This window comes from Nothobranchius furzeri, chromosome 16 (assembly GCF_043380555.1).
Source record: "Nothobranchius furzeri strain GRZ-AD chromosome 16, NfurGRZ-RIMD1, whole genome shotgun sequence".
NCBI classification, from domain to species: Eukaryota; Metazoa; Chordata; class Actinopteri; order Cyprinodontiformes; family Nothobranchiidae; genus Nothobranchius; species Nothobranchius furzeri.
In genome coordinates, this window is record NC_091756.1 from 34,125,791 (window position 1) to 34,149,333 (window position 23,543).

The following is a 23,543-nucleotide window of genomic DNA, read 5'->3' on the forward strand; positions in this document are numbered from 1 at the left end:
AATGTTTTATAATTTCATTGTAGATGTTTGAAGATAGATTCAGTTAAAGTTACTCATATTCTCTTTCCAGCAAATGTTTTTCTGTCAGAGTCAGAAATTGATTCCTGCCAAATCCTGAGCAGTGTTGCAAGACTCCCTTTGGATTTTTGCCAAAACTCTATACTTTTGCCAGAATGAATGTTTCATCATTTTACTGTAGATTTTTGTCACTCATAATTTCCTCCTGGATAGCTCAATATTAAAATGCCTTTTAATCCCCAAGTTTCAGCATATAAAAAGTGTAATATTTAAAGAAAAATACATTTATTAAAATTACCAACCAATAACACAATCTTTACATATGAAACATCTTTATATTCATTAAAATTGTTGTTATAAAATAGATAAAAAAAGACATATTTTAAAACATTTAAAAAGTAAAATAATATTTTACTTTTAAAATGAGTTAAAAGCTGTTTTGGTTGTTAGAAAAACCAAGTCAGTCAGGATTTGTAGGTGTTGGACTTTAGGTGCAGGTAAATGAGCAGACGGTGATAGTAAAAACCACGAACAGAAAGTGAGTTTTACTTCTTTTTTTTTTTTACCACGATGCCACACCCATTTCTATCCTGTTGAACTGGGTGGCCAAGATCACATCCTCTTTGTTTCACATCCATCCAGTCAGTCCAGCTGAGCCATGTCTTTCACAATTATAAAAACCATGAAAGAAATCTCTTAGGCAACACCCAACAGAGAAACTGCCATTGTAGACTTGGCCACACTTTAGCTATGTATTCAAATTTAGTAATTTTGCTTAAAAAATGTAGTAAACATTTGCCTCAGTGACAAAGGAAATTAAAGGTAGAATATGAAACAATCACACCAACGCGACATCTAGTGTGTGGAGGTTGTAGTTGCAACAGTAGGACTAGGTTTCCGGCCGTGGGGACACCAGGTTTGCTGCCGATACATGAACATTTTTATTTGGGTCCATCTGTTGTAGGCTTCACCTAAACTCACTCTGGCTTTAGATCTGTTGCTCTTCTTCTGAAGATAACCACATCCCCTGGGCTTAAATGCAGCTGCTTGACTCGCAGAGTCCGCCATTTTCCACTGTACCAGCCTCGCTGTGCTGAATGGACTGTTTGGCAACCCGCAATGGTGCCCTCTGTTGACTAGTAGATGTAAACATAAACCCAATGTCATGCCCGTCAGAATAAATATTTGAAATTTTTTTTAATAACATAAAACTTTTAAAGGAAATACTCTACCTTCATCTGCTCACCTCTAAACACCCCATGGAGATCAAATTTTTTAAAATATAGTTTTTTCATTGAATTGTTCCATATTCAACCTTTAATACAAACAATTAAAAATAAACATGCCAACTTCAGCCTGCTCCACAGCGTCCTTGTTCATTTGTGCATTGATAACTGAAACACATTTTTCATGCAATACAGTGCTTTTGCTGTTGCAAGGATATGATACGCTGCAACATTTTACGTATGTCACCATATTTTTATTTCTTAGCAGAGTCTTTGGGAAGGGTGGTTTGTTCCATCAAACATTGTGAGGTATCTAACAGGTAAACAAGCCCATCTGATTCATTTCTATATTTCAGCCACGAATAAACACTAATCAACAAAAACTACAAAGCTTTGTCTAAATAATACTAATGCAATCAAAAGGAGTTAGTACCCCAAACTGTCCAATGTACATGTGCAAACTGTCCTGGGATGAGAATATGAGCAACTTTAACGGAGTGTCTCCAATTTTCTACAGTGAAATAATGAAATGTTTATTCTGGAAATAGTATACCGTAAATGTAATTTAGGCTAAGTCCACAGAAGTAGCTAACAGAAAACATTTCCTGAAAATTAGACAAAAGCATTTCACATTGAGTTACTTTAACAGAAATGTCTCCAACAATCTGCAGTAAAAACTGAAACATTTAATCTGAATGTAGTGTAGTTTGTGAATTAGGTAGCTTTTGAATTAGCATCTATTTATCATTGTTCAACATTTCCACTTGTTTCTAATTCCTTTTTATTTAACCTGAAAAGGAAAAAAAAATGGTACCATACTTTCTATGTGCAACACCAATATTTCAGAAAGCACAAACGTTGGTGGTTTGAACACTTTTTCCAAGTTATGGCTGACTTGACTGCAGTCTGATGAGCTGATCACTACCCTCTATAATCATTATGATCTGATCTGTTATCATTGGTGTGCCATAAATCCCATCATTTTCAATTTCCAGCTGTTGCTAAGAGGAGGGGGCGGTCAGTAAAGTTAAACATCCTGCTACAAAATGTTTTGTTTAGTTTTGATTTATTGAATGAGGACAACCCAAAAGACAGTAGTAGCCACGTTTACATGCGCATATTTAATCGGATTGAATGCCCATTCAGATTGAAAATTCTGCATGTAAACATGTCAATCAGAATATTCTGATCCGATTCGGCCTGATCGGATTGAAATTTCAATCCGATTGAGAGAGGTGGTTTATTCCGTTCTTCATTCCGATTGACGTGCATGTGCACAGCCATTCGGATTGTTGGGGTAAAACAATGCCCACTGCGCATGTGTGCAACAGCCAGCGGGCCTCTCCGCTGTCATTTGGACTGCCTGACTTCAAAAATGACGGTGTAATTAACAAGCGGCGGCTTTTAAATCCGACAACAAGCCGTCCCGTTTCAGTAATATTTAATTCAGAACTTGCATTTTGTGGAAGTAAAATAAAAATCTGATTATTGCACAAATCATTCGACAAAGATGTTCAAATCTTTACTGGAAATACGCAGGTTTATCGTGGGGGTTGCAGCGCACGGATCCCCGTTTCTGTCAGCTTTGAACACAGCAGCTTCTGCAGCAGGTGATGGAGACACGCTTGTAAAGAACACAGGATAATCTGGGTTTTACAGACCTGATTGGAGGCTGATGTTGGGTAGGAAAACGTCCTCGGTTAAATACTCTGGACGACAGTAAAGTCCGTGTTCGTTAAAAGCACGTAAACGCAGATGACCTGAGATGCGGTTCGTTAATGATGAACACAGGCTTCTAAACTTTCTGAACATCTTCTGTTATTTTGTTTGAACAGATTTTTCTCAACAGTTTCAGCTGATCGTCACATGTTATTAATAATAAGCCACAACAGAGCTCAGTAATAAAACATGAGGCTAACCCCCCACCCCCCCACCCCCCACCCCCGCTCTGTGCCGCAGCGCAGCGCAACAGCTGTCAATTCAGACCTGCGGACCAGCTGATCAAGAGGCAGACATAACCCTCCCTTATTTTAATCAACAATAAAATGCAGCAAAGCATATATGTGCAGTTATTCACTGAAGAAAACGTAACTTCTATGAGCTAAATAAAAATATTAAATTGAATAAATGGATCAGGAAAGCAGGAAGAATAGTTATTTCTGTTTTTACATTTTTCTTTTCGTTTCATGGCGTTTGTTTACAATTTTTCTTTCGTGAAAGGCAACTCTGCGCATGCTCAACCTATTTAATCGGATTAAATGCTTGGTGCATATGTATGCACGGCATGATCGGATCATTTCAGTTCGTGTCCATGTGAACAGAGATTCGGAAATTCCGATCAACCAAGATTTCAATCGGATTGAGGAAATTAGGCACATGAAAACGCAGCACATGCAACCATTGTTGTGTACAGGTTTTCTATCCAGAGGCTAATATCCAGACCTAGGTTGGACTCCTAGAATAAAACAGCATTGCCACACACACACACACACACACACACACACACACACACACACACACACACACACACACACACACACACACACACACACACACACACACACACACACACATACACACACTAAGGTACATCAAAGTTCACACATTTGGTTTTATTTCAGACATTTTTTCACCAGAGAGTTAAAAATTCTAAAACAGTTTTATTGCTGATGGTAGATTGTTCCAGATTTGAGGTCCTCTAAATGAGAATGAGGATTGACCAAATGATGTCTTGTATTTTGGTGGTTTAGTCTCCATTAGCTACTCCTCTGGCTGTAGCTCATGTGCTGCTAACTTCTACGACCAGTCTGCTCACCAGCTCTGGGACAAGGCCATTTAGACATGTGAATGTCAGCTTAATAACGGAGAAGTTTTTCAATTGATCAAAACTCAGGAGATTGTACTTCTCCTGTGTTTTGCAGTGATGCCACTTCATTAGCTTTTGGACACATGACAGGTTTTAAAACAGATTAGGTTGCTTGGCTCCAAACAGTTACACTGTGGGAGACAGAATCATGACATGCAGGTACAGCTGGGCAGCTTTTACTGGTAAATCAGCTGAGTTTGGTACTAACCATTCTGAACAATTTTCTAATGTGGGACTCAACTTTAAAATGAGTTAAGTCCCTTGTCATCAATCCCGCTGTAACCTCATTTTATGGATCTGTTGGAAATGTTTTCAGGGCTGGATCCCCAAGACAATCAAGAAAAGAGTGTGCTCCACCTTTGTGGAGGATTCTTTCAGGTACTCGTCTTTATGAATCTGTGCAGATGTGGAAGGTAGTAAGATGATGATCAGACTCTCACACTCCTGTTTCTCTACTTCTATCAGTAATGGAAGACTGTGTCAGTGTGGAAATAGGAGAGTCGACCACAGCTCTGTGGCTCTTGGGGACTGTTTCAGCACAGCCATAGTGAACCACTGGGACAGCGCCCAGCACTCGTCTGAATACCCGACTGATGCTTTTGGAGAGGTGCAGTTTACTGGAACCAGCAAGAGACACAGCCATGTGAGTGCCTTTCTAGTGATCTCAATAATATATTTCGAAAAAGTGAATAACTGGCTTAAGTTTTATAATAACCCTAGAGCTTATTATCAGGAGAACCTTCTGCTGTTTTCTAATATTTGTGATCTTCAATCTACCGTTGAGTTAGAGCAAATACTAATATACAGTTACTGTTTTATTTTATGAATTATTTGCTGCCTGATCTCCAATAACAGTTTTAATTTACTGTTGACATTGTGGGGCTCAGTTTCTACGTCTGTCATGGGACACATCGCCATCTATGGTTTACAATGTGATGATTATCCATTGGCGTCTCCCTCCTCCGAATCTGGTGGTTTCTGTTGTGGGAGGAGACGGCAGGTCAAAGGTGAAGACCTGGGTGCGTGAGGTCATCAGGCAGGGGCTTGTAAAAGCTTCACAAAGAGCAGGTAAGCGCAGCATGAAAGCTGACTCACTCTCAGATTGTTGTCTTTCTTCTGACCTTTTTGTTTGGACAGATGTTGGTTGATGTTTGACTGATATTAAAGGAGCAATATGTAAGAATTCTACAGTGAAATAATCACAAAACATTCAAATTTCTCAATCATATTGAAAGGAAGGTTGCATTGAAACAGATTTTATTCTTGGCCAGCTGGGGGTTGTCAGATTTTCTCATTTCAAAAAATCAAAAGAAGGATGGAGATACAGTTTACAATCAGTAAGCCTGTGAGTTTGCCATGTCACTGGCGAGCTAACGCTGCAGTGCGGGCATTTGTCATTCAACACCAGCTGGCAAAAAAGTTTTTTAAAGAGCAGTAAACAGAAGAGACCAAGAAATTATTTCTTATACCCCTAAGAAGCCACGGCATCTTTTTGTTTTACTCTAATATCAAGTGAAGCAGACTAGAGGCGAATGTTGAGCTAACAATGCTAACAATTAATTATAAACAAATTTTCGTCTCTAAAAATATCCCAAGCTACTTTTTCAGTGACCAGCAACTCATAGCACAGTGAAATGTGTGTGTGTGAAGTGAATAATGAGTCAATTGTGACGTTTTACTTCCTTTCAGCTATAATAACTGTCATGGTCTGTGTCTGTGTCCTTCCCCATGTGTCTTCTGATGTTCTCCATCCCTCTCTAGATTCCCCTTTTGTGTCTCATAGCGCCCTCATGTGTCCTTTGTCTGCATCTCATTTATGTGTCTTTTGTTTGCAGCCCTTCAGATCATTCCCCTCAGGTCTGGTGTACATTCAGTCATCCCCAACCCCTCCAGTTGTAGCTCCAGCCTCTTTGTCCCCAGCTCGGTGTGTGTGTGTGTGTGTGTGTCATTCCCCAGCTCAGTGTATGTGTGTGTGTGAGTGTATGTGTGTGTTAGTGTGCGTGTGTGTGTGTGAGTGTCCTTTCCCCAGCTCAGTGTATGTGTGTGTGAGTGTAGGTGTGTGTGTGTGTGTGTGTGTGTGTGTGTGTGTGTGAGTCCTTCCCTCAGTCTTTAGGTTTAGTTTTGTGTTTTTTAGTTTTAGGTTTATCTGCCCTCCACTTGTTCTCTTCCCCATTCAGATAATTGTTGTAACCCGCCTTCCCTCAAGCCTCACTCCACACACCTGCTTCCTGTTCCCTAATTGCTCCTCCCAGTCTATATAAGCCCTGTCTTGTCTCTGTGTTGTGTCGGTCCATTATTGTTGTCAGCGTTGTTCGTGCTCTATGTGAGCTTTATGTCTCCAGCTTTTGGTGCTCTAAGTGAGCTTACGGTGTCCTGAGTTCCAGGACTTTTGGACTTTGTGCTCTAAGTGAGCTTTTGTTCTAGTTACCAGGGTTTTTGGATTTTTGGATTTTTGGCTCGCTGCCTTGTGGATTTATTTTTGTTTCATCCTGCCAACAAAAAGATTTTTTCTTTGTATCAACTCCTGCCTCTTGTCGTCTGGGTGATCTGCATTTTGGGTCCCCTCAACGTGTCAGAATGGACCGACCACCCAGGACCCAGCGGATTACCCGGATGTACAACTTTTATCGTGACCCGGACCCCTGTCGGACTTGGTGAGATTTTATGGCTCGGACGTTTTGGACATGGACTTGATTATTTATATGGTGCTCTGCCTAAGGGGAAGAGCCCTGCAATGGGCCAGCAGTTACTTCGAGCAATATCCGTTAGAGGAGTTGGTTTTTTGGGATTTCGCAGAGGATCTGCGGGATGCTTGCAGCAGCCCACAAGCTCCCTCCTTTTCGATGGACCACAATCTGTCAGCAAGCGCCGTTGTGAGAGCTGCCCTCTTGGCATCTTCGAAGCGCCACACCACCACATCTTCGCCTGGTCCTGACAGCGCCACCTCCCAGTCTCTGACAGTCAGAACTGACGTTATCTCATTCACCCCTGTCCATGTTGGTGCCGTCTCAGCATATCTGATGGGCCAAACCGCCACACCCTCACCTGATCCTGACAGCGCCACCGCTTCATCTCCGGTGGGCTGTAACTGGTCCTCTGTACCTGCCGACGTCACCCCCGTACCTCCGAGGAGTCGTGCTCATCGCAGACGTCACCGCCATCACCCACAATCATCCAAAGCCAGAGTTGTGCCACCTATTGAGGCCCCTGCCCTGCAACCCACATCTGAGCTCCATCTGCCATCACTGCATGCTGCCCCAGCAGTGGTCTCGGAGGACGCACAGCATCCGGTCCAGCCCGTCCACGAGGCTACGGTCCAGCCTGTCCAAGAGGCTCCGCCCCCGGTCCAGCCAGTCCAAGAGGCTCTGCTCCCGGTCCAGCCAGTCCAAGAGGCTCCGACCCCGGCCCAGCCAGTCCTAGAGGCTCCGCCCAGTCCGGCGCCCCCAGGCCAGAAGTTGATGCCCCCAGGCCAGAAGTCGACACCTCCAGTCTCAGAGTCTACGCCTCCAGTCCCAGAGTCAAAGGCCCCGTCTTCTGTCGCAGAGTCGACGTCTCCTGTCGCAGAGTCGACGTCTCCTGTCGCAGAGTCGACAGCCCCATCTCCTGTCGCAGAGTCGACGGCCCCGTCTCGAGTGTTCCAGTCTCCTGAGTCCCCGTCTCGAGTGTTCCAATCTCTCGAGTTCCCGTCTCGAGTGTTTCAGACTCAAGAGTTCCCGTCTCGAGTGTTCCAGACTCAAGAGTTCCCATCTCAAGAGTTCCAGTCTCCCGAGTCCCCAGTGTTCCAGTCGCCAGTGTCTCCAGAGTCCCTGTCTCCAGAGACCCTTCCTCCTCCTCCTCCTCCAAAGCCCCTGATCCCCAGAGTTTCCTGTTTCCGCCTCCTGGTTCTCCTGGTGAACTTTTGTTCTAGTTACCAGGGTTTTTGGATTTTTGGCTCGCTGCCTTGTGGATTTATTTTGTTTCATTCTGCCAATAAAAGGATTTTTACTTTGTATCAACTCCTGCCTCTTGTCGTCTGGGTGATCTGCATTTTGGGTCCTACCATCCCCTCAACATGTCAATAACGGCAAACTAACAGCATGACTCCAAAAAACTGCACTTCCTGCTAGACATATTACCATGATTAGTGTAGTAAGTGCTCCTTACCATAAAACACCTAAGAGTGCCAACACCAGATATAACAATATATTTATTTACTTTTACTGTGTATGACTCGTCTTTATTTATCAACTACCTGCTGGTGCTGATCCGTAACTGGCAACAACCATGAAAGTGATGTATTGCTTAGGAAAATGGACCGCAGTTACCTAGTTTGACCAGAGCATTTCATTCTTACAAATTGCACCTTTAATTATTTACTTTGCTAAAATTGTCTTATGGCCATTTTCACAACATTTTATATGTGACAGCTATCACTAGCTTGTTTTAGCCTATGAAGGTAAAGCTATAATTTTCAACTCAATCTTTATTTATATAGTGCTTTACAGGTACAAAAGTTACACCTAAGCGCAGTACAAAAGTAAAGGTGGTAGAAAACAGAATTAAAAGAACTTAGTACACAATAAAATTAAAACAATTAAAATAAACTCTAGTATGTTGTTGTTTTGGCTTTTTCTTGAAAGTTTTATTATTTAGTTTCTAATTTTCTTCTTTCATGTGAAAAACACTAAGGGCTTTCATTGGGAAAATGCAGATCCCTGTTAAATTCTTCAACATTGTAAAGGTTTTTCACCCAACATAAATAAGCATTATCTTATCTTATCTTGGCAGTTGACAGCAACAGATTCCAAATGCAAATGAAATGAATTCTGGACTCTTTATCTGCTTAATGTAATTTGGATAATGAGGGAATACCACACAGCTGGCCATGGAGCAGTTGAGAAGTCATTTGGCCCATTCCTTTATGTCCCTTAACAAGTAGAAAGCACATATGCAAACTGCTGTGGATGTGACTACCCTCAAATTGAAGCACATCATGCTTGTTTTCAATTCCACTGTGGTGGTGTTAGGAGCCAAAAATGTTAGAAATGTGTCAGTGTCCCAATATTTAAGGACCTGAGTGTACATTTGTACTGACATGATCCTGTATGGGTCATAACGTTTTTTATCCTTTTAGATTGTTAGATGATTTTAGCTACACAGAGACCTTGTTGCCATTTATACTGCAGGTAAAGGTTTCAGTAGGTTAGGACTGCAGTTCACATTGTTTTAATACATCCAGAATTTATGTATGTTGTGCCCTAACATGTTGGGTAATTTGTCAAAGCTCCTCTGTTGGGCAAATCTCATTTTATCCACCAGTCAACGCCAAAGAGAGTAGTATTTGCAGCCTTTTCAAACGAAACCACAACTGGCCCCACACACCATTTTTTCCCCTAAATTTCCTGAGTTTTTCCCATCCAGGAGCGTGGATCCTGACAACAGGACTGCGTGAAGGCCTCAGTAGGTGTGTTGGAGCGGCAGTCAGAGATCATGCTGCTGCAGCCTCTTCAGACTCCAACAAGGTGGTGGCATTGGGCATCGCTTCATGGGGCCTGGTGCACAACAGAGAACAACTTGTCAACCCTAAGGTTGAAACAAATTTTACACATTCACATTTCTTTTTAGTTTTCAGATTAAATCTATTTTAGTTGCACAGAGATTACACCGTTTAAATAAATTATGCACCTTTATAGGAAAGTGTAGAAAAATATAAATACGTATTTTCATCTTAAAGATGCAGGGTGCAGGTAATGCTGCATGTTCAATGCTCGAACCCTGAGATAAACTAATCTGGATTCTTACATTTACAGGGCAGCTTTCCTGCCAAATATTATGTGCAGACATCTCAGGATTCCTGCTGTCTAGATAATAACTACCAGGCCTTCCTGCTGGTGGATGATGGAACCCTTGGCCGAAGAGGAGGAGAGATGGCCTTTAGAGCCAAACTGGAAGACTTCATTTCCCATCAACGCACAGGCATATTGGGTGAGGAATATTCCTGCACCTGATCCCAATAAATCATTGCTCATCCACCTTGTCGTGGAGTTTTTACATTCACTGGATTCTTATCTGCTGATCACCTGTTTAGCTAGGTGTGGGTCGCAGAGTCAGCTGCCCTAACAGGGAAGTCCAGATTGCCCTCTCCTCATCCGCTTTCTCAAGCTCCTGTGATGGTACACCAAGGCACTCCCAGTCCACCCTAGATTTAAACCTCCTATTCTCCTCAAATTTACTAAGAATTTGACCCCAGGGACATTTGCCTCCAGAAAATGATTTACTGAAAATTGTTGCCTCAGTTTTTATGTCAAACACTTTGTTTATTTGTTAAATACACAAATAAGCCCTCGATAGTGAATGCTGACCTGTTCTCTAGCGCCACCATCAGGACAAACTTAAATCATCAGACCAAAGTTAAAATAAATTTATTTTGAAAAGTTTCTCATATTTTCTGACAACATTAATGATCACAAGATTATGAACCTTAATGGGTTTTGGTGATGATATGACCCTTCCTGTAGTGACACCGTCAGGTCAAACTTTCAGTTTTAGAGTTAGTGTATCTTACAAATCTTTCATCCAAATCTTTTCTAATTTAGGGTACACATTCATGATTCTCACAGAATGAACCATGATGATTGATGTTGGTGACCCCCCTTTTCCCTCTTGTAAACATATTTATTTATTTTCATCTCTGTTTTTTGTCACATAGTTAGAAAGTCTAACTCTCGCCCCCTCTTTTTTTTATCCAGGCTTGGGACCGGCAGTGGCAGAGTTAAAGAGTTTTTATTTTTTATTTTTGCTTTTATTTTAGTTTATGATTTATTTAAATTTTTTTTGCTTTATATATATATATATATATATATATATATATATATATTATTATTTTTTTTTTGTGTGTTGGGGGATTACATGTTTGAAAGTTCACCCATCTCTGAAACAGAAAATCATAATGAGAACATCAGGCAGAACATGGAACAGTCTCTATCCCAACAGTCAAACTTTTAGTCTGCACTACTGTACACAGGATGTGCAGAGAGTGTGTGCATGCTCCTTGCAGACATATTTCTTGCATTTCAAACAGGTCTTGCTAGTCTTAGAATCATTGTGGGTAGGACATACCTGACACCTACCATGCTTCTTGCCACTGGAGGAATTTGCGTGTTTGTTTCTGTCTGTCTGTCCCTCACAATAGCTACAGCAGCTGTTGATGCTCTTGGAAGGCACGGTCTTCTCTCAATCTGAGGTTTTACCAGTGCATTACCAAGCTGCTCCAGGAAAATCCTCCTTCGGCTCAGTTTCTCCCGTTCCAGTCTTTGTTTATCTCACTCCATATCACGCATGCATTGTATGCACTCACATCAATGATGTGGAAGAAGATGTCAAGGGACCAACGGGCAGTCATGCGTCGACAACTGTATGTGGCTGTGACCTTGTCCAGGTTGTCCACCCCACCTTTTGTCTCATTGTAGTTCAGTACCATTTGTGTTTTTTGTCTTCTCTGCTGCTCAGGGCAGTTTCTTTGTGCATGTTGCTGAACAACAGTACATTTTCCCCCTTCTTGGGAAAATAGGAGACCACAGTTGCTTTTTCAGTGAAGGCAAACACTGAAGATGTTACCTTCCTGTTCTTGACAGCAAGAAGTTCAGAGGGAAGCTATGGTTTATTCTTTCTTATTGGTGCAAGCTTTTATACGTTTGCTCCTCCCTTATTTTGCATATCCCTGCGGAAATACCTCTCCGGGAAAACCCCTCCCTCCACAGCGTGGCAAATATGAGGTCTGAGGAAGGTGTGAGTTCATATGGACACACACACACACACACACACACACGCGCACGCACGCACGCACGCACGCACGCACGCACGCACACACACACACACACACACACACACACACACACACACACACTTCATGTATCAACAAAAAAGTATCAGCTGCACCTGCAGTTTACACAGTTAAAACAGCTTGGGGTCAAATTGACCCCCGAGGAACACCAATGCGTGCAATATGTGTTCAGGACATTGAGAAAATATTATGATGAAAATGTTATGCTGAATCTATTGCCCCCATCAAATTAAGAAAAGTCATGAAGCAAAAAAAAAAAAAAAAAAAAAAAAGGCAATTATTAATTTTTGAGTGATAAACACTGAATGGAGTCAAAATGACCCCAAGGAGGATAGGAGGGTTAAAATTGTGTTAGCATATCCTGTAGCAATGTAAGATAATATTAATACACTGAATACACCAATATTTAAAAGTAGTGTATTGTTGCTTTATTTGTGATTTACATGTAGATATTTATTTTATTTTTGGGGGCAAATGTGACAGAGAAATATGACTGGCCTATACCCGGTTGCAGGTACTCTCTTCTCTCCGTGGGCCCCAGGGCAGTGTTTGTAATTTTATAGTACTTTCTAGGGTTCATCACGCCCCCCCCCCCCCCCCCCCATGATGCTTTACAACACATCATTTCGTTCACCCACCCATGCACACACATTCACATGCTGGTGACTGAGCTACACCATTGCCACAGTTTCCCTGGGACACTCTGGTGGAAGCAGCACAGATGGTGGCAGCTTATTTGAAATAGTGTTGGCATCAACTTTGGACTATCTAGACTTGGGCTTTTCTTTTAGTCTAGAGCCGATAGAGATACTTAACTTTTTTTTTATTTAGAAAAGAATGTATTTGCATCTTCTTCATCAGTGTATGGCGGACTGCCCCATTGACAGACATGTCACGTTGAGTATGTCAAGTTGTTCGTTGTCCAATAGCATGAATAGACTGTTTGAAAGACAGCCTTAGATTGCACCCCACAACAGAGCTCTGTGTATGGGTCATGATGAGACCTTTTATTTACATATATAGGATGGCTTGTCAGGCTAGAAATGGGATCAACTTTCTACCAAAGTCAGTACCCACTACAATTTTGCTGCACCTAGAAATTCTGTTCAGAAAAAGTTATGAACAGAACCAATGATCAAAGGCAGTCCTGGCAGAGTTACAGTTTTAGTCAATTGCTTGAACACACTTTGCAAAACTTGGCTCATGGTGCCAAAACTCTACACACAAGGAAGTACAGAAGAACACTGGGAAATAAACCATTCACATCTATGCCAGATACAAACTCTGCCATCAAAACTGAACAATCCTTTGTCAAAACCTCACTTTGATGACTAAATGATGCCCACTTCCACATGTCAATACACTCTCATATCTGCGGCAACACACTAGTCTACTTTAAATAAAACACTGCAGTCTTTCACTCGTACTGTATTTATTCAGTTACAATTCCAGATGTTTCTCATAATTCCAAAAATAAAATACTGAAATCAACATTACTGCAATTACATTACAGTAGTGAAATTCATATGACAGGAAATTCAGTTACTGTAAAGCAAAAATAAAACAAACTGAACTTCACACAAAAGAAGTTACATGTTTGGATCCTGCCGTCTGTCGGGGTCGGGCCACAGGACCTCGTCCACATCGCAAGCAATATCTTCTCCGGCTAAACATCGGGGAAAAAATCCCCTTGTGTGTCTAATCCATCCCTGAATTGACCTGATTTCAATATCTCCGCAGGCCTGTTCCATTGCTTGTAAAAGTGGCATTCGGGCGTGCGGTTGGCGGTCATATACGCGCCATCTCCATGCTGAAAAGAACTCCTCTATAGGATTCAAAAATGGGGAGTAAGGGGGCAAGTACACCACTTCAAATCCTTCATGATGAGTAAACCAGTCTTGGACCAGAGCAGCCCGGTGGAAACTAACATTATCCCACACAACAACAAACCTGGGCTGCTCTGGTCTATTCTGTATGACGATGTCATGTAGACCATCAAGAAATGTGAGTATTTCCTGTGAATTGTAGGGCCCCAATTTGGCATGATGGTGCAGTAGCCCTTGAAGGCTAATGGCAGCACACAATGTAATATTTCCTCCACGTTGCCCAGGGACGTGCACAATTGCCCTTTGGCCAATAAGATTACGCCCCCGTCGTCTGTTTTTGTCAGATTGAATCCAGCCTCATCAATGTAAATACACTCATGAGGCTGAGCAGCTCCATCCATGGCGAGCATTCTCTGCAAGAAAAAGTACATATTACTGTACTGTACAGTACTGTATGGATGGCATTACTCAAAGTACACAACTACACTGATACAGAATTGAACCACCTCATCACACAGGGGCCGGTTTAGCTTTCTGAATATACAGTGTCAATGTGGTACTGATCCAATGGTACAGACTCAGCTATTTGACTGCTCCTCTTTTGTATTGTAAATGTAGAGGACTGAAACACTTACCTGTACGTATTCACGTCGAAGTTCCTTCACTCTGGCATTGTTCCTTTGAAATGGAACCCTGTACAGTTGTTTCATTGTAATATGGTGCTTTGTCAAGATGCATCTAATGGTGGTAATGCATACTGTATTTATATTGCCAAAACTCTGTCTATCTGCAATTATGTGACTCTGTAGCTGGTGGAGACGGATCGCATTATTTGCCCTGACCATGTCCACTAATGCAAGTTCTTGTTGTTCAGTAAATAGGCGTTGACGTCCACCGCCAGTAGGTCTTCTGATCATTCTGTAGAAAACAATGCAACCAGTATTTGGAATCGTTTTGTTCTATTTTTCATTACTATACAAACTGTATTTTACTGTATTTACTGTACTTGTATTACAGTACTGTAAAACATCTCAAGACATGATTATATGTGTCACAACATAAGGAGCCACCCTTCAGTACAGTACTGGTGTAACAGTACATGTACGTTACATATACATGTAAGATGAGACAGTACTGTAAATACTCAAGCTACATTACTGTAGTAGAGGAATTGAAGACATACCTGTTTTCCTGTCTGAATGTCCTTATGATGGATGCGACCGTGAAACGGCAAAGATTGGGGTGGACTCTCTGTCCAGCTTCCCTCATGGTCAGACCATGGTTTATGACATGGTCCACCACAGTTGCCCTAATGTCATCAGAAATTATGGTCCTTGCACGGCCTCTTCGTCCACGTCCTCCTCTTGCTCTGCCTCTAGCTCTCCCCCCCTCCATGCTGGCAAGTTCTCCAAAATGGCTTAGCTAAGGCCTTTTTGTAGCTGACTGATTGGTGTTCAGTTTTGTTAGTAATTGTTTTCAAGTGTGTGTCTAATTGTTTTCAATGACAGACTGTGTTTTGTATTCTGAATAGCTGTGTTTTCCCAATGGTACTGCGAGATTTACTTTTTGAACAAAGTGTCTTATGTATGAAATAGTGTGTTGTGAGCAGGAGCAAGTGTGTTGTAGAAAGGAGCTAGTGTTTTGCAGAATTGCAACCAAAGTGCAAAGCAGCACTTTTGTCTAAGGTATGGTTACACTTTGTTTAAGGCAGAGCCACAACAACTTCAAGTTGGGTTCCTTTGGTTTTAGCATCTGTCAATCGTGTTTAAGCAAATGGCTAAAACTGTAATCTCCGACCAGGAATAAGTACTTTCTGTTGGCTAAGAGGACCAGACTCATGGGCCATTCCCATCTGTACCGGGTCGGCCCGGGCCGGGTAGCGTAGGTTTACATATCTGGGTGGCCTGGTATTTTTCCGGGCCAACCAAGGCTCATTCTCAGCCCTCTTCTCGAGGGGGTCTGCTTCAGGCCGACCAGGGCCAACACACCCACTGCTGACAGCAAATTCACACCTTCCATTAGAGCAAGCCTCTGATTGGTGGGTAGAATCAGCCCACATGGGCTTAAGACAAGGATGTGTGGAATCAACCGGGCCAGGCTGGGGCCGACTGGGGCTACCCGGCCCGGGCCGACCTGGTACAGATGGGAATGGCCCATCACACTCCTTTATTTTAGGGACTCAATGGTTAGGATCAGTTATTAATGTTTCACCAAGGTCTTGCGTTGATGATGATAGACTCTGACCGCTGCACAAAGCCTTCTCTAGCTCTTCCCAAAGATTCTCGGTGGGGTTAAGGTCTGGACTCTGTGGTGGCCAATCCATGTGTGAAAACTGTCTCATGCTCCCTGAACCACTCTTTCACAGTTTTTGCCTGATGAATCAGAGAATTGTCATCTTGGAATATGCCCATGTCATCAGGGAAGATGGAATAAGCTGGTAATTCAGTATATTCAGCTGACCTCATTCTTGGAGCACATCCTGTTGCTGAACCTAGACCTGACCAACTGTAGCAACCCCAGATCATAGCATTGCCCCCACAGGCTTGTACTGTAGGCACTAGGCATGATGGGTGCATCACTTCATCTGCCTCTCTTCTTACCCTGATGCACCATCACTCTGGAACAGGGTCAATCTGGACTCATCAGACCAGTTGATATGCTCCCTAGCAAACTGAAGCCTTTTTTATTACCACTTTGCTTCACTGATTAGTGGTTTTCTTAAGGTTGGTTTATGCTTGACGTGTCCGCGAGGTCTCCACGGCTCCGCGTGGCGAAATTGCATCATTTTAAAAACCACGCCCCTCCACCGCGCCTCCGCACGGCCCAAAATTTCCGCATCGCACACCTAGGAAATTTCCTAACCACGCGGACGGTCGGACGTGGAAAAACATGGCGGACTGTTAAGAACTAGTATGGCAGAGGTTCGTAAATACAGACATTTGTATGATTCAGCTCTCAGAGAGCACCGTGATCAACATGTTGTTAATAATTCTTGGAGAGAAATAGCTCGCACTGTCGGAAAAGACGAGGACGCTGTTAGAAATGCTGGAATGCCATGTTGTAAACAGTAATTTTTACTTCTACTATGGTGTAGTGTTGGATGCATGCTGTAGAGCTCCATGCTGCCCCGTTCAGTTTGGGAGAATATTGGCTCACCGCAGAGACAAGCCGCATGAACCATAAACGCTGCAAGTTGTGAAGCGCGTTCCATCCGCGAGCCGCATCACCAAGCAGAAAGTGAATGCGTCAAGCATAAACCAAGCTTTAAGGCTACACAGCTGTTTAGTCCCAAACTTTTGAGTTTCCCCATCTTGGCTTGTATTATTTGAAAATATAACACATCAATGTTGCCTTTTTAACCCACAACAGAAGTGAAATTAAGCAGTGGGAGGTCCGATTTCTGAAAGCAAATCAGAAATGAGATTTTTGAATATAATTAATTTTAACGATTTAGACTAAAAATCCTGTTTCTACCCCCAATCATCAGATTAACTTTTACTTTCTGAAACAGGAGCACAAGTCATTTTTTTTCACAGAGAACAACGCACAAGACATTATTCATACCAGAGACAATAGATACGTTATTGAAATAACTAGGTCCACTTTAACCCCCTATAACTCATTGAGTCAGGTTCTGTGGAACCCTGGTGTTAAAGCATTTAAAATAAAAATGTGAAAAATATGTAGTAAAGAAAGCCTTAAGTGTAAAACTTGAGGTCTAGAGCTCCTTTAACACACAGTTATGAGGTGGAAAACTTTTTTCAATTAATTTCTTTGTGTAAACTCAAAACTAACAGATCCATATCTGCATCCATGGAGCTCAGTAATCATGCATTCATCATTTCATTTAAAGAGATAGTTTGCAACTTTTTCATGTTTTTAAATAACTTTCTTGAACCAGTATGTGTCAACCCTTTAAGACCAGTGGGAGCGCCGGCGCTCCCATTTGCATATCTGTGTTCAAATGCTTGTAGAACTGAAACTATATAAGATAGACCAAAATTTCTTTTTGCATATTAAACTGGAGGAGTTACACTTAAATCTCACTCACTGAACATGTCCCAGAGCGCTGCATATTTCTGCTATTGACTTTGCAAAAAACAACCAAAATGGGCAAATAAAAGTGTTTTCATTCAGACACAGACACTGTGTCGTTCTGATCTGCAGCTCGCAGGGCTTCACACGCTAGAATAAACGTCATCACATTGTCAACATGAACTGTCACATGATTATCATTCACCCAATCCCCTGCTTTGACGTCATTTTCCTGCAAATTGTTGTTCTTTGTAGTCCCAGTCTTTCAGCTTTTTTAAAACCTATTTGACCTATTGTGCTGAACTTCTAATTATGGAAAACTGGTCATTTAGCACCTACTGGATATATGCCATGCCATCCATCGACAAAAGACAGATTTTTTTTAAATACAGATTTTTTTTTGTAATAGTGATTCCACTGTGTCACATGAAGACTGTTAGATTAAGGTGTTAAAAGGCGAATGCACAGCGAGGAGAAAAGTATCAAAAAAGTATCTTTACCTTAATCTCAGTGAGTGGATTTAAGACAAGCGTTTATATTTGAAAGATGTTACATGCTTTGTTTTTGAACAGGTAGTGGCAGCATTGACATTCCTGTCCTTTGCGTGTTGATATCAGGGGAGGCAAGAGTGCTAGAGGTATACTTTTATAACAAAAATAAGCTATGTGCTATACATTTCTTTTAAAAGCCACTTTGCATAACTGATTTTCTTGTTATATTTTGCCAGAGAATGGATTTTTGTCTGAAAAACTCCATGCCATGGCTGGTGCTGGCTGGCTCAGGAGGCACAGCAGACTTCCTCAGTGACCTCTTGGACAATCTGTCTTCAACCCAAACCTTCCAGTCGGACAGTGAGGCTGGTCCCAGTGTGAACATGAAGGAGAAGGTGGCAGAGCAAGCTAAGAGATATTTTTTCACAGAACTGGTGACCGATAAACTTGTTGATCAAGTGAGTGCTGGTGAATGTTGTTTCGATTTGCATAACTAAATGAGTAAATGTTTCCTTTGTTTTGCTCAAGTGAACAGCAGTTTTATATATTGCATTTCCCACTACTTTATTTTAATTTTTACAAACTCGTTTTTACATTTTCTAGAAAAAAGGTTACGTATTCTTCTGGCTCTTTCGGCTTTCCTCTTCAGGGGGCATCTCCATTCAGTCCTATCTTCTTCCTCCCTTACCCTCTCACCAACTAACTTTGTGTCATATTTCACTTCATCCATAAATCCCCTTTTTGGTTGTCCTCTCAGTCTCCTGCCTGGTGGCTCCTAGGCATCCTTCTACCAGTGCAACCTTTGTTTCTCCTCTTGACACGTCCAAACCATCAGTAGGGCCTCAGTGACTTAACCTCCAAAACATCTTCCACGAGCTGTCTCTCTGATGTACTTATTCCTGATTCTATCCTTGTCACTTGTTGAGTTCCTTAGTCTTTTAATTTTGGGCAGTTTTAAACTTCAACTCTTGGCTAAAATTAAAAGCCCAAGCAACCCCCCATTTTCCAAATTTGTTTCCTCTTTTATGTTTAATATTTTCTTTCACATTTTTCATGAAAGAGGAACTAAATCAGGGGAAAGTAGTACCGATGCAAATGTTCCTTATTATTTTCTGAACAAGTTGACATGCAAACTTTGTGTGAGACTTTATGAACAGGAAATGTTCTGTACATTTCTGCACCATCTGTTGTTGCCTTTATCTGCTTAAGTTTGACTTTATTGCATAAAGTCTACATATGCATCACAGTAAGATTACACATAATCGGTTTTATTCAACCCGTGCTCACATGTGAAGACATGGATAAACTTGTTAAAACCCTTCCAAAACAACAATTAAACAAAATGATTATTGAAATCACATTTCCTCTGTTCTGAATGACTTGAATGTCTTTAAAAACCACAACAAGTAGAAGTGCTAAAACCATTTCTTCAACAACAAAAAAAAAAGATGTTTGTGCCATTGCCAGACGCCATTAATTTCTACAGCTAAAAAAACTACAGCATCGCGCGGTACAGTCGGCATTTCCGTTTTTTTTTCTGATTGGTTCTTTTTGACCTGCTTAGTCCCACCCCTCAAGTGCCTCTCTGCCTTTGAGTTACCAGACTCATATTGTTTTTTAATGTTTTAATTCCTGTGAAGCACTTTGGCTGGTTTTATGCTGGTTTAGAGGTGCTATACAAATAAAGCTGCCTTGCCTTAATTGCCTTGCCTAAAATTAAGTCTGAATGAATGTAAACCTTTCTTTTAATATCAGATTGATTTTTCCCTTCAAGTTTAAGCCTCTTGCAGCAGAACTCTAAAACACCAGTTGAAACTGTGATCTTGGATTCATTTTAAACCAACTGCTGAAGAGGTTTTACTTTAGTAATGGCTGCATTTCTTTAGGTGGATCAAGCAAAAAGTCGACGTTCTTCAACGAAAATGTAGATACCGTCAGTTTAGTTTTTTCAGCAAGGCTTAAGCTGAGCAATGTCTCTTCTTTCAGTCTAGTTGATCCATTTAAATTATCAACGAGTTGCTGCTGGACTGGCATTATTCATATCACCAGGCGTTTACCTGGTGGGCTTTTTTTTCTTTAAATATACATGTTGTTGTGACCAGCCCATAAAACCAGTAAGGCATATCAGTGGCCAGATAAACATTGGGTTAAACACACTTTGGTCCTGCTTTGCATTAGGAAAAAAAATAAAAATAAAACCTCAGAGGTAGTACATGAGTTTGTTTGTTTCTTGAAACCTGCCTGAAAGTAAATCCTTCACTGACACGTAGCTGGTTAAGTCATAGAAAAAGATATCTGCTCACTTTCAAATGGACCCTTTAGCTGCACCAGTGTGTTGAGCTAACTTAGCTTTGCTGCTGAGCTGAGCTAACATTTTTGCTCGGGTGTGTTGAGCTAGGTTAGCCGTTAGCTCAGCTAACTTTATCTGTTCAGATCTTCTGAGATGAAAAAAAAACACAAAGGAAGAGCGAAGAAAGTAAGAAATGGCTAAATAAACCCACTCATCACTGTTTAAAGAGACAATGTGTAATTTTTACCATTAATTTCTGGAAATGTCCATCAAAATGTCATTGAAAATTTATTTGTAGCTTAATAACACATTAGTCTCTGGGCGACGCCATATTAGATGCCTTATTTCCTTCTACGGGAGTCCGTGAGGACAAAGGGTTAAAGCTAGAAGACCATCTCCTTGGACCTTGATGTTCCAGTGACTCCGGTTCTACTGTAGCCTATTTTTTTTGCCATCAAAAGCATTTAGATACTCAGGAATGACACAACTTTCTTTGTCATATTTTTGTCATTCTGAGTAGTAGGTTTTTTTTTCTTTCTAAAACACATGAATGCATTCTGTCTTCCATCTTCTGTCTCCAGGCCTTAAGCATTTACCAAAACAGAGATTTAATTACCATCTACCACGGAGAGCAGGAGAGCCCAGCAGACTTCGACACAGTTCTGCTCAAAGCATTGGTAGGAGGTGAGTTACGGTATTTCAGCTTAAGTGGATTTTGCACATTTTTACAAAACAAGACAGTTTTGTCCTCATTTTGGTTTTTGCACGTTTTGTATTTATTTTCATTAGCAAGTAAGCAGCGTGCCTCAGATGATGCCAGCCCCTATAATGAAGAGCTGAAGCTAGCTGTCACATGGAACAGGGTGGACATAGCCAAGAGTGAACTCTTTAATGGAGACATCCAGTGGAAGGTGAGAACTGGATAGGTTCTTTATAGGAAGCGGCCTGACCAATCACTAACTTGCGGTCTCCATCAATTTTGACGGATGTTTAAAATTTTGGGCATGCCTGTCACGTCGGAAAGCCCTTGCACCGAATGGCGTTGCGTGTCTCTGCACTGACTCAGGCCATCATTAGCCCACAATTTCTTAGCCTCCTTTAACTCCCCAACACCAATATCCACTCTCGTTTTTGCTCTTTGCTTTGCAAAATCTTTGCAAAGACTTAACTCTGACTTTTACTTCCAGGCTCCACCACGATGCCTCAATCTCCTAGCCTGGCCTGCCAGACCTTCTGTCTGTTCCACACAGAGGACGAGTCAGGATACTAAGAGCCAGAGAACACCATGAGCAGCGGGACTAGCTAGCTCAAAGATCACCAGTCAGAAAAAAAAAAGGCGGAAATGATGACTGTATCACGCAATGCTGTAGTTTTTTAGCTAAAGTCAAAGATGGCGTCTGGCAGCGCAAACATCTGTCTTTAGAACAAAGGCTTTTAACACGTCCTCTTGTTGTGGTTTTAAAGACGTGTCCAAGTTATTTAGATGGAGAAAATAGCTGCAGTGAACTCCACTTCAGGTGCCATCTTCGTTGTCGCGTGTCGCAGTGTGTGACGTACGCTGCTCATCACTGATTCGCTCAGTTAGAATTCTCAAGAGATGGGGTTATTTGAATGGGAGCGTTGAAATCCCGCCTCCACTCGTGTGAATTCCACCTGTTTAATAATGTAACCTTAGATCCCCAGCAAAGCATCATGGACCATAAATAGCAGCTTCTGCAACATGCATGCCAGCGGTAAACTGGCCATCAGGAGCATTGGGACATTTTCCAGTGGCCTGGCTGCAGAACTGTCCCAGTCAGCGGTTGCTGAGTGCTCCCCCCTCAGAGACTTCTATCTGAGAATGAGCCACTCACTCACACACACACACACACACACACACACACACACACACACACACACACACACACACACACACACACACACACACACACACACACACACACGCACGCACGCACGCGCACGCACGCACACACACACCTAACCATTTGGATGGAGAAAAGGAGGCTAAAACATTACAGATTTCTGGCCTGATTAGACCCTGTGCATGACAGAAAACGCTAGTTCCTGTTGGTGAACTCCGGAGAGCCGTGGTACTTCCTGTCCCCTTCACAGCGATGCCAGCATGGACGGTGCATGCAGTGAACTGTACTTTTCTAGATCCCTTGGAAAATTTCAGTCAATGATGTTCACCATGTTGTCGACACTTTTTCATCTGCAAATGAGAAACGGGATTCAAAATGTAAACATCCCAGCATGTGCACAACTATGAAGGACATAGTTGTGCACATGCAAGTGCGAACTTGATTAAAAGGGGTATGACCATTATTAAATAGTAACTAGAGTTGTTTTTGCAACCTGGACCTTCTTTCTACTATACAATATGTTCATTTACTCACCCAGATAACTTTGGTGATATTTGGAGTCAGTTATATTCATCTATGATCGGCGTATGTTGATGATGGAGTTGTTGTGGCAGCAATACTGCCTCTAAATAAGAATTATCTGGCATAGGTCTAGCAAGTAGTCTGTGAAATCACAGTCACAGACAAACTCCTGAAGACAAAATCCAACATTCCTCCCAATTAAAATCTTTGGGATGACAAAACAAATTCCTGTACTTTCGCAGACAAAAATGCATGATCGCTTATGCGTTATCGAAAATGCAGACTAGATCAGAAAGAAATCCCCTCTTCTAAAGTGCAGAGGTGAAACCAACTGCTCACAACTCGGAGAGATTGGGCCGGTTCCAGATTCAACAATATCTGGATGGTGAGGAGCAGGGAGTGATGACACAGGTCAGCCCCATCTAGTCGTCTGCAATAGTTTTGTGTGAAGACCTGCACAGCTAAGCTCCAAAAAGTGGATTTTGCGTGACCAAGTAGTTAGGATGAAGTAGTTTAAGCAGTTTTGGTGCCAGATGAATAATAGCCTGTCAAGCCATACTAAATAAATGTATTATTTAGTCTGGC

At 41.8% G+C, this 23,543-nt stretch overlaps 2 protein-coding genes across 4 annotated transcripts in view; one reads left to right on the top strand and one right to left on the bottom strand.

Annotated features, from left to right (window-relative positions):
- Positions 1-23,543, top strand: part of LOC107387989 (transient receptor potential cation channel subfamily M member 4) — a 51,530-nt gene that overhangs the window by 12,475 nt on the left and 15,512 nt on the right. For all 3 annotated transcript variants that reach the window (XR_001573257.3, XM_015963291.3, XM_054749179.2), the window contains exons 2-10: positions 4,427-4,488; positions 4,576-4,753; positions 4,998-5,178; positions 9,511-9,677; positions 9,900-10,074; positions 18,366-18,430; positions 18,521-18,742; positions 21,156-21,258; positions 21,364-21,485. Coding sequence is in view for 2 of the 3 variants with exons in the window: in XM_015963291.3 (XP_015818777.1) it covers positions 4,427-4,488; positions 4,576-4,753; positions 4,998-5,178; positions 9,511-9,677; positions 9,900-10,074; positions 18,366-18,430; positions 18,521-18,742; positions 21,156-21,258; positions 21,364-21,485 (1,275 nt within the window). In the remaining variant the exon portion in view is untranslated. The remainder of the gene's footprint in view (positions 1-4,426; positions 4,489-4,575; positions 4,754-4,997; positions 5,179-9,510; positions 9,678-9,899; positions 10,075-18,365; positions 18,431-18,520; positions 18,743-21,155; positions 21,259-21,363; positions 21,486-23,543) is intronic.
- On the bottom strand, positions 13,246-15,486 carry LOC129166557 (uncharacterized). Its single transcript, XM_054749180.2, has 2 exons — positions 14,394-15,486; positions 13,246-14,171 (listed from the first exon to the last, which is right to left on the bottom strand). The coding sequence occupies exons 1-2, from the start codon at positions 14,673-14,675 to the stop codon at positions 13,767-13,769; spliced, it is 687 nt and encodes a 228-aa protein (XP_054605155.2). The 5' UTR covers positions 14,676-15,486; the 3' UTR covers positions 13,246-13,766.

Bases quoted from the DNA above. Each gene is read 5' to 3' on its own strand.
- LOC129166557 (XM_054749180.2), bottom strand. From the start codon at position 14,675: ATGATCAGAAGACCTACTGGCGGTGGACGTCAACGCCTATTTACTGAA. The intron at 14,172-14,393 runs GTAAGTGTTTCA...TTTTTCTTGCAG, and splicing joins TTCGACGTGAATACGTACAG to AGAATGCTCGCCATGGATGG.